At 41.9% G+C, this 11,703-nt stretch overlaps 1 protein-coding gene across 5 annotated transcripts in view; it reads right to left on the reverse strand.

The window, feature by feature from the left end:
* The window catches only part of KIF16B (kinesin family member 16B), a 291,552-nt gene that overhangs the window by 127,126 nt on the left and 152,723 nt on the right, over nucleotides 1–11,703 (reverse strand). For all 5 annotated transcript variants that reach the window (XM_005860579.2, XM_014535047.1, XM_014535046.1 and 2 more), the window contains exons 16-17: nucleotides 4,524–4,606; nucleotides 2,817–2,905 (exon numbers count right to left, since the gene is read on the reverse strand). In XM_005860579.2, the coding sequence (XP_005860641.1) occupies nucleotides 2,817–2,905; nucleotides 4,524–4,606 (172 nt within the window). The remainder of the gene's footprint in view (nucleotides 1–2,816; nucleotides 2,906–4,523; nucleotides 4,607–11,703) is intronic.

Here is an 11,703-nt window from a genome sequence, read left to right on the forward strand (position 1 = left end):
ACAGAGAGGAAGGGAGAGGGATAGAGAGTTAGAAACATCAATGCCAGAGAAACATCCATCAGCTGCCTCCTGCACACCTCCCACTGGGGATGTGCCCTCAACCAAGGTACATGCCCTTGGCCAGAATCGAACCTGGGACCCTTCAGTCCGTAGGCCGACGCTCTATCCACTGAGCTAAACCGGTTAGGGCAGTATGTTTTTATTATTATAGATACCATGGAAAGTCACTAAAAAGCTCTGATATGAAAATTAGTACACTCTGACCTGCATTTTATAAACACAGAAAAAAACTTTTAACTTAAAAACAAGCAAACAACAGAAAACTGGCATCACTTTTCAGAGGGCTACACATTCACCTGTGTTTGGAGGGAAAAAGAAGGACTGAGATCCCATCTTTAAATGCAAGAGAAAGAGGGGCACACTGTTGGTGAGCCTGTGTCTCAGAGGATAGGTCAACTGCAGATCAATTTTTGGTTTTCAAAGGCACTGAACAGCTATATAACATTTCCAAATGGTTTCAGAGTAGAAGGTACCGCCATCAAGGAAAAAGAAGCTGACACCTGGATTCTAAGGTTGGACCTGGGTCCAGGACTGGGAGATGATCCCAAGCAAGCACTTTTTATATCCCAGGACAACTGAATTAAAAATATCGTTGCCCTAACCGGTTTGGCTCAGTGGATAGAGCGTCAGCTTGCGGACTGAAGGGTCCCAGGTTTGATTCTGGTCAAGGGCAGGTACCTTGGTTGTGGGCACATCCCCAGTGGGGAGTGTGCAGGAGGCAGCTGATTGATGTTTCTCTCTCATCGATGTTTCTAACTCTCTCCCTTCCTCTCTGTAAAAAATCAATAAAATATGTTTAAAAAATATATATATCACATAGATGGATCACACCATGTAAACTGAAATGAACTCTGAAGACCTGCATATTATATTAAAGTTAAACAAAGTGACCATATAAATGATTCAACTCAGCCACAATAAAAGGCAGTTGGTAAAACTACTATAAAGCAGCATGTTTCAACCTTTTGCATCTCATGAACACATAAAAAAATTACTAAAATTCTGCAATACACCAAAAATATGTTGATCTGACCAAAAAAAATAGGTATAATATCAGTGCATTCACACTACATGGCTATTGTGTTGGCTGTTGTCATTTTTTTATTTTATTTGATAATCTAAGGGAAAAGAGGTCAGTGACCCTGACTAAATAGTCAGGTATTACATGTTTTAAAATTCTTGTGGCACACCGGCTAAAAATCGCTGCTGTAAGGAATTAAAGACCTACCACAAACATGCCTTCCAAAGTAACCCACTGCTCTGAGAGCGTTTATTAACATGGCTTATTTCAAGACATATTTATTTAATAAGCACAGCTCTCCTCAATTGACACAACAGAGTCAACTGCTTGCTTTTACTTCCAGAAGTTCTGGAAGGAGGGAGAGGCCCAGGAGCCTGCAGCAGCCTTGGTGTTGCACTAACTGGCTTTTTTTTTTTTTTTTTTAACTCAAGCAAAGTGTCAGAGCTTGGCTTCAGCTTGCCTATAAAATAAGAAATCCAGAAATGTAACCAAAGATCCCTCCCAGGTTTAAACCCCTCTGACAATATGTATATATTGCATAACACAAGAACACAGAAAATACTGCAGTGAAGGCCTATGGAGGGGCTGAGAGGGAGGCAAAAAGAGTCAATGGGGAGGAAAAAAGGGAACATCTATAATACTTTCAACAATAAAGATAAATTTTTTAAAAAATTCCTGTAGGCATGTCTGCTTTCCATGGACCAGTGTACTGACCTGAGCTGGAGGAGGGAATGCCACGAGGCCCAGTGCTTGTGAGAAGTGCTGAGCCAGGGGCCATGGACAATGGAACAGGCCCGCCCCAGGTCTGAAGTAGCCCATGGTCAGAGCATGGGTTGGAAATCAGAGAGACTTGGACTCACACCAGAGCACTAACTATGAAACTGGGTGAGCAAACCTATATAAAGTCTATTTGAAATGGGGACAGCATAGTGAGAAGTAAAAGATGGAAGGGAGGTGCTTAGCTCAGTGCTTGTTGTACAGTAACTACTAAACAAATGACAGTCCTAGAAGGTGTTGTCAATATTATCTCATTTAGCTATTAGATTTAACTTCATTGCTTTACATGGTATTTTCCTTATAGAACAATAAACATATGGAACCTCACAAAACTGGAAAGGATCCCCAAAGTCCTTTCTTTCAGTTCCCTGTTTTAAACCGTTCTCATTATTACCACCATTTCACTGATGAAACCACGAAACAACTGAGTAGTTAAGGTCAGCCAAGGTCACCCAGCTATGAAGTCCATTTAAAACACAATGTTTGTGTCCTCAGAGGCCCCCAGTGCTCAGAAGTTGTGAAGGTAATTTCCTGGGTTATGCTGTGCCCTCAGAATTAAAACTGTCTCTGTTACTACAATAAATTTGTAACATGAGATGAAAGTGCTTCAGCCAAAGATAGATCGTGTACGGAGTAATCAAAGTGCCAACTCTAAAATATTAGACAGTTATGAAAATGATAATGAAGCTCGTAACAACCCTTAGTAATGCTTATTATGCTGTTTAGCGAAAAATAAAATCAGAATATGTAATCTCATTTATTTTGTGATTATAAGTAAGCAAAATTACATACATATATAGCAAGGGCTGGAAGGGAACCTGGAAAATGACTGCAGCTGATTGGATAAGGAGGCGAGATTGCAGAGGTGTTATTTTTATCTAGAGACTTTAATGGAGTTGACACAATAGACACCACCACGGTGGTAATCACAGGGAAGGAGACTCGGCTGTTCACTCACCCTGGGTTGTATAACATGACTGCGGAGAGGTTCTCACAGGACTTCGAGAGGTCGGTCATGGACAAGCTGAAGGAGGACAGAAGGCCACTCTAAGAGCAGACACAGGGCAGAGCGGTTACCTTAGCAGACAGAGGCCAGGGCTCTGGAGTCAGTGCTGTTAACTTAGGAGAAGCAATGAAGTGCAGACATTCCCCATTAGCCTTCACACCAGCTGGTCGGTCTGAGGATGGCAACTCAGGGGCAGTCTCAACCCTAAACCCTCACTAAAGAGAGCAGGGCCCTAGCATGCATGACCTGGGGAGATTAACCAGGAACTCCGCACCCCGATGGTCTCCCCAACCATGCTGCATTCAAGTCCAGGGAAGGGGTCAGGACATCTGCCATCTTCCTTCTGGTGGAAGCCCTGTCCCGTTATCAGCAGCACTCATGTACACTTGCCGGGTGACACAGATGGAGGAGGGAGAGGAAAGGAAGGCCAAAACATAAGAGCTTGACCTCTTTTGCTTCCAGGGAAAGCTATTGGCAAACATATTTGTTACAACCGTGTATCAAAAAGGACCCTCCAGGGAGACCCTGGGCTGGAACAGATGAGAGGCTTCAGGGGCTGGGACAAGCAGCCTGGAGAAGGCTGAGGTTTGCAGCTTTCTTATTTCCCATCTACAGCACTGGCAAGCTCCGGCAGCCCTTACAAGAGCAAGCCGAGATGAGGGACTATGTAACTCCCCGCTGAGGGGCAAACAGTTGCGGTTGGCAGGCCAGGGTTGCAGCCCTCACTCCTCACTCACTGGCTAAGGAACTAGTTTGTCTGTTCCTCATCTCCATCATCTGTGAGATGGGAGAGTAACAGCTGCTGCACAGATAAAGCAGTCGAATAAATGTGGAAGTTCTATACAGTGCCTGGCTCATAGAAATATCATCACCCTCAGTCTACCGACAGCATGATGACCCTACACAGATCCCGCTCCCTCTCATTTCTTCCAATGTCGCTGGGCCCCATCTGGCACTTAAGTACCCTCTGGATATTCTTATCCAACCAAGATGAAGTCTCCCCCGGTTGTCCTAAACTCACTCGCTGTTTCACATCTCAAGAAAAATCCAAAAAAAACAGAGTAAGCAAGCTTTGGGATGATAGTGATTCTGATACTGGGTTAACTCCTAACCTAAATGCTCAAAAGTGGACGTCGCTCTCCACTGAACGTACAATGATACCAAGCTCCTCTGTGAAGGGAAGGTTCTAGGACAGTGATGGCGAACCTTTTGAGCTCGGCGTGTCAGCATTTTGAAAAACCCTAACTTAACTCTGGTGCCGTGTCACATATAGAAATTTTTTGATATTTGCAACCATAGTAAAACAAAGACTTATATTTTTGATATTTATTTTATATATTTAAATGCCACTTAACAAAGAAAAATCAACCAAAAAAATGAGTTCGTGTGTCAGAGGTGACCGTTTAAACTGTTTAGGTGTCAGAGGTTCGCCATCACTGGTCTAGGAGCTATTCTCCTGCTCGGAACTTCACTTGCTTACCCTCCCACGTCATCAGCCAGTAATCTGCTGGGAAACAAACTCCCCAGAATCAACCCAGGCTACAGAACTTTTGTGGCTCTGTACACAGGAAAATTAAACTCTAGGCACCAGAGTGGAGATGCCCCAGGCGTAGCCCCACCCGGACCAGAGCTGGCTCCTGGGGATTTCATGCAGCTCACCTTCCTCTTCTCCCTGAGCTTGGCAGCCTCCTTCGGATGGTTAAAGCGAAACATATTGGTTCTTCCCAAGAGTATCACGGCACCTGAGAGCACACAAAACCAGTAATGAGCTTACAGTGAGCAACCTGGACAGTTGGTAACATCATAACATGGAATTTTATCATTGAAATGTGATTTCCAGTGGACTATCACACAATAATAGTAAGGGGAAGAGTCAGTCTCGGAAAACCTGCTTTCATAAGTCACTTTTAAATGTGTAAAATGTGATACTTTTTACAGCCAAGTATCACAATGCTCAGCTTACCCAAGGAAGAAGTAATGGATCCAAGCATTCACATACGCTATGACATTTAAAACTTATACTTTTGATTGCTGAGAAGAAAAAAAAAGGAATCCGTTCTTCAAAGAGATATAATACACATGGTCACAAATTTAGGAAATATTTACTAATGCCAATAAAAGTGGAAATCTCAAAGGAAAGTGCTTTCAAAAGAAAACATGGTAAAACTGAGAAAGTACCAAAGGTAACTATTACTAAATTCTCCCTTAGCATTTGAGAGAAAAGAAATTCTGTATATGTAACGTCTACTTCCATTGCTTCCTGTTAAAACCCTGTTAAAACTGAGATGGTCAAATGAGAAACAAAAAACAAACCCTTTTGATTGACTAAGGTCACAAACCCTCCTGTTTATTCAGAAAATGACTGCAAAAGGGGTAAAATAATTCAATGTCAATGCCCCAGGGTAACAAAATTACGGGAGCTGGGCAGCAAATTTCAGCTTGCTTACGCAAATAAGCAAGCACACACTTTGGAAGGTCAGAGCCAGGGAAGGCTGGGAGCTAGTGGTCACTGGAGGTGTCTAAGGGAAGTGATGTTCCAGAAGAGCTTCACTGCCTTATCCAGTCCCATCAACACCTGCGAGTCTACCACGCCTCAGAATGGACCCCCTGTTCAATCTTTGCTCTGAAAAAGAATGCAACTTCTTTGTGAAGATAAGACACACTCGATGTCAACCATGAGGGACATCATGGGATGAGGTGTGCAGCACCCGAGTGACGAGTGCAGGCTGCAGTAGGTGGGGACAGGCTTCTGCACCAAGGAACTAATAATCTGGATCTCACAGGACAGCTAGAGGACAAAAGAGGGGTTCCCACTTGGGGTAACCACAGGGGAAGGGCTGAGCCTGCTATATCTGGAGATGTCCACCTAAAATGCGGGGCATCTAAAGCAGCAGGGGGACCAACATTGGCGAGATGACACAGAATGTGAGCACCTGGAGAGCCAGGATGGAGAATCTGCACCCACGCTCCAAAATGGGTGGCCAGAACAAAATTCAGCTCACAGATATGATTTGTGTGTTCTGTGGAATCTTTAAAAAACACATTAGTTGCCAACGGTGAAAAACCTGCAGTTGACACGTAAATCTGAGTTTCTTTCTGGATTCCCTTCAAAAATTGGAAGATAGGGTATCAATAGGTGTGTGATGCCACCTGGCATAAACCCTGGCTGCTGGTGGCTGCTTCCTCTGGACAGAGCCTGTTACCTCTGGTTGACTAGTCGCCAACCTCTCACTGGACCTCAAAGGTAACACCATAACGCAGACAGCTAGCTCTTCTGGAGTTCACACCAGTACATCTGCCTGCTATTCAACATATTACCTCAGATTCTCAAAGTTTCCAATTCAATGTGGTGAAAACCTAACAGGATTAGGTCATAATCAAGGGACAAGCGAAGGGTTGGTTCTGGTGGTGGTGACTATTTAGTGGAAACAGCGTCCATGTGAGAAGGAAAGCACGCCTTTAGGAGACTGAGAAGGGCAGCAGTGGGTACCATCCACTCCACAGTCTGCTGATCCCCTCATATAAAATCGCTTCATATATTTCCCAATTATGGAGAGGCACCATCACAATGTGAGTTGAAAATTACTACAGTATGTTAATGGAAAAAAATAGAATAGTATTGCAGAAACAGATTTCATATCATATTAAGTCATTAAAAATAATCTTGCCACCCTTGTGTTTGCATGAAATACACGTAAAAATCTTTTTAAAAAGTTATAAAAGAAAACAAAATTACCCATGACCTTTCCTTGTTTCCATCTAAATAACGTGTGTGAACTACCTGGCACATAAAAGGGGCTCTGCTAAGGCTGGTTTACCTCTGTTTCCTCTATTGCATCCTTTACTCAACAACTTACTGACTTTAAAAATGTGCTTCATTTTGACATAACGCTGCTGTTCATTCATTCACTCAACACACCTTAATGAACATTTTCCATACGCTAATCACTGTGATCAGCACGGGGGACACAAAGGTGAACAAGTCAGACATATGTCTTGCCCTTAGGGAGCTTACAAACAAGAACAAGTAGGAGAGAGAAGTAAATAATCAAATAATTCCCCTTGCCCTTAGGGAGCTTACAAACAAGTAGGAGAGAGAAGTAAATAATCAAATAATTCCTCAAATAAATGCAAAGCTACAACTGAAAGAGAGCTACCCTGCTCAGTGTTCAATGAGCACATAAGGTGGAGGGAGGGGGGGTGACAGCAGGTGAGGTCAAGAAAGGATGCCCTTAGGGAGGTGGTGCTTAAGACAAGCTCTGAAGATTGGGGCGGGGGGTGGGGGGGTGCGGTTTGCAGATCAGGGAGTAGCATATGTAAAGGTTCATTAGCAGGTAAAAATGATGATGATGATGATGAGTGATTGGAAGACAGTTGTATGTCTACAGCAGAGGGAACAAGAAAGGGCATTGCACAAGATGGGGCTTGAGAGGGAGCAGACGACACAGAATCTTTCAGGATACAGTAAAGAATCTTGTATTTCAGGTAGGTGCAACAGGAAGACACTGAAGGGCTCTGGGCAGCAGCATTACATGATTAGATGTGAGTTTCAGAAAGATCATTCTTTCCACTGTTTGCAAAATGAATCAAAGAGGGCACAAGTAGATGCAGATAAACAAGGTAAGGAGACTACTGCAATGATCCAAGTCAAAGACAATGGTGGCTCAGGACTGGAGAGGTGGGGTAGACAAGAAAGGAAATAAGATATTTAGGAAGATATTTAGGAAATAAGAACAAGACTCAATGATGGGCTAGATATAGGCACAGGGAGGTAAGAAAGTGGCTCCTGAGGTTTGGTCTGCAATAACTAGTTGGGTGTTGAGTTGTTCACACAGACTGAGAACACTAGAAAAGGACTAAGATTGGAATCATGAGTTTAGTTTTGACATAATGAATTTGAGATGCCTTCTTTGGGCAGAAATTTGGATCTGAAGCTCCAGAAGAACAGCCTAGGATACCTACTAATCTATCTATCCACCAACCTACATACCTACTCACTCAATCTATATATTTACCAACCTACCCACCTACTTATTGCCTACTTATATAGGTATACATAACACACACATATGTATACATAACTACCTAATATCTGTTTATAGATACACACATATAGGTATCATATATGTGTGTACATGTGTGTGCATGTGTGTATATCACTCTCTATATATTTGAGAGGCATCTCTAAGAAATGAAGCCACAGGTATGGGGAAGTCACCTGAGAGAATAGAGGTGGAACAGAATGGGCCCCTTGGAGAACACTGGCTTTCAATGGCCAACTAGAGGAGCAGGAACCTGGAAAGGAAACAGAGAAGGGGCCAGCAGAGAGGGAGAAGGAAAATCTCAGAAACCAAGGGAAGGAGTGATCAATGATGCAGACGCTGCAGAGAGATCTGAAAAACGCCATCGGCTGTGGTGGCAGGGAGGTCACGAGGGACCTCGGTGAGAGCATTTTGACAGTGGTCAGAAGCCAAACTGAAGGGGTGGAGGAGTAAGAACTAAGCATCTGAGCCCAGACAACTCGTTCAAGAAGTCTGTGTATAAAGAGAAAGACGGAGTTGGCAGTAGCTAAATGGGGGATATGGATCCCATGGGATAGTTTGTTGGGTTTCTGTTAAAAGGAGACTCATGTATATACATTAAAAAGCAATATGAGAGCTGAGGAAAAGTAAATAAATGGATGAAAGAGAATGGCTGAGGGTGTAGATTTCAGGATGACATACAGAGCATGTGTGTTGCCCTGCTCTTTTGGTGTATCCAGAATTCAGTATCCTCATTTAGTCATCAAACTAAAGAAGGTTCCTTCCAGGTCTTAAATTCTCTTTAACTATAAACAAACTACAGCAGATGGACTTTGTGTGAAGCCCTTAATTTGTAACTGTTAGAGTATGTTTAAACCTTCCTGAATATATGATGACATCTTTGAGATTACTTCAGGGCCTGTTAAATACCTGAAGATAGTCAAATTCCAGAGGGTCTGAAAAAGGGAAATGGCAGTGTAAGAGGGTAGACAAAGATAGTTGTTAAGAACAACAAAATAAGCTTCACTTAAATATCTGTTAATAAAACCACTGAAGGTGATTTCACATGAGATTTTCTATTTTAATACTTCAGGTACACTGAAAAATATTAAACATGTAAACATTCCTAGTGACTTTTAAGGAGTATAGTGATAATAATTATCAATATCACTATTGATTTCTTTTGCACATTTCATGTCAAGTTTTTTGATTCTGCTATAACACAAATAAATCAACTTTTTTTCCTATTAAATATCATATGAAGATTTCTGAGGTGATGAAGTATGAATATTTCATACTGGGTTATAATTAACACAAACATGATTAGCTTTGTTCAGCTACTCTCATATCTGGGTGTGCATCAGAATCACTTGCAAAAAAAAAAAAATAGATTGCTGGGCCCCATCCCTATATTTTCTGACTCAGCAGATCTAAGATGGGCATTTCAAAGAGCTTCCAGCTAAGGTTGATGTTGTTGAGTGGGGACACACTTTAAGAACCACTGACTTTGGAAATAGTCCTTAAGAACAGTTTAGGCTTTGACATTGAACAGTATCTGCTGAACCATCCATGTGTAAGGCAGACTGTCGGGTCACACATTTGAGGAAGAAATCTAAAGTGCTTATGAGCAAGCGCAGGTGAGTCCAGTGGGGATGAGCACTGGTATCTGCTGGCCTTTTTGTAGTGGGTAACAGGCCTCTTCTGTTCCCTCGATGTCCTGGCTAAACTCCTGGAAGATCTATTTCCCTTTGTAGTTCCACTAAAATTCCTTTTTAATTTGCTTCTGACCAACTCACACCAGAACTTTAGCAAATGAAAATTTTATCAAAGGCTCATCAGCTCCACTCCCCAGACAATCCCTGATCCCTCTTTCTGAGTGCCTGAGTAAAGGCAAATGTATTTTGGCACTGAGGCATAACACATTCAAATGCACCTAAGTGTAAACTCCCCAGATGTAGTTTCTGCAGCACTTCTAAAAGACGAGATGAGCATTCTATGGTTCTGAGAAACCAGCAAGAAGACCAAAGGAGTCCACTGATATGAACAGAAAATTAATTACATTTAACAACTATCGGTGCTAAAGTAACTTATAGTGAAAAGAAAAATCAATCAAAATAAGAGCTAATACTTCATGGCAATTGTAGGGCAAACGCTGAATTACTTTCTTAATTATAACTGGATTGATTTTTATACCATTTCATATTAAGTATAGGAGTAAAAAAGAGAAAAATGTAAGGTCTGAGACTACCAAAAACAAACTCAAGGCCTATGTACTACACACCATGGTCAAATGTACACTTTCTTCTCCAGCAACTGTCTCCTCTTTCTATGGAATTTGACAATGAAATCATACTGTGGAACTATCTACCGAATCATGGGAGTGAGGAAATCTAAGTGTCAGAGAACATGTCGATTAAAGAGCATGGTTAGATGCAGTGCTACATACCCCACACACAATTTTTGGAAGAACTCAAAAAAGGGGAGAAAAGCTTCATACACAAGGCTCTAGGCAACATATGTTATATTGGTGGCCACACTGAATTCTCACAGCATTAGCAAATGCTTTTCATTATAGTGCCCTTACCAGATAAAAACATTCCTGTAATTTAAAACAGGGGAGTACTATTTATGCAACCCGAAAGGAGGAAGGCTGTTAACTGATACAGGTAAAAATTTCCCCCCAATGATGACAATCTGCTCAGGATAGCTAAATCTTCTATTAGTTGACATTCACAAGCATCTTAAGCGATGTAGATAAAGAAGTGGTAGTTACATGTGCTTTGTGATAGGACAGCGTAACTAACACATTTAAAATTAATAGTAATTTATTAATGAAAAGAGACATTTAAATACCAAATATCAGCAATAAACTGGAAGCTGGTAGTAAAGAGATAGGAAGTTGCTGGCAGTACAGGGTGAATCAGGAATCCAGTCAAATGTGGAATTAATGGGGTTAGATCATGTGACGTAGGTGAACATCCATCTGCATTCTCTATTCTTGATACCGTTACTTAAACCACTTCATGGGTAAGAGTCAAGGTAGTTTTGGAGTAAAAAAAGTGCTTTGTTTAATCTTGTTTCCCAATTAGTATTATGTTTTAATGAAGTAAATATACTTTATTTTTGCTTTAGTCTTTTCTTCCTTTAAACCTTACAGTTGAAAATTTTTTTTGTAGACCTGTTTAATAAAAGACTCCCCTTCTTCTCCAGAGGTTAACACTACACTGAAGCGTCAATGGAAGGCCACTGTCACCAATTCAACACCAACAGAAGTCCCCGGTCTGGGGTGCAGTGGTGGGGAAAGACCTTATTCAGTTAAAGCAGCTCAAGTGTGACATGACCTGGCTGTGGAACAGCACATCTGTGAGATAGCTCAATCGTGAAAAGTATGGCTGTAGAACAGCTCCAGCAAGGCGGTCCAGATGAGAAGTGTCACCGTTCTGCTCCAGTGAGAGCTCAGCGCCATAGTTGCAGCTCAGCTCAGGTGTTGCAGCTACAACCAGGGATAAGCAGTATTCAATGGAGAAGCAGTATTCAATTTCTCTTCATTGAGGCACAGGTGAAGCTGGTTTCTAGGTAGAGAAAAGTTCCCATCCCCAGTCCCTGACTGGGCCATTCTCAAGCAAATGAGGATTCAAATCTTCACTAATTGACTGGTTCAAATAGCTGACTGATCCAAATGGAGCCACTGATTGGTTGAAGATGCAAATAAGTATATAGTGGGGCCTTGACTTATGAGTTTAATTCGTTCCGTGACGGAGCTCGTAACTCAAATTACTTGTATGTCAAATCAAAAAGTGAACAAGTGAGACACGTGA

The sequence above is a fragment of the Myotis brandtii genome, unplaced genomic scaffold, assembly GCF_000412655.1.
Source record: "Myotis brandtii unplaced genomic scaffold, ASM41265v1 scaffold137, whole genome shotgun sequence".
NCBI lineage: Eukaryota > Metazoa > Chordata > Mammalia > Chiroptera > Vespertilionidae > Myotis > Myotis brandtii.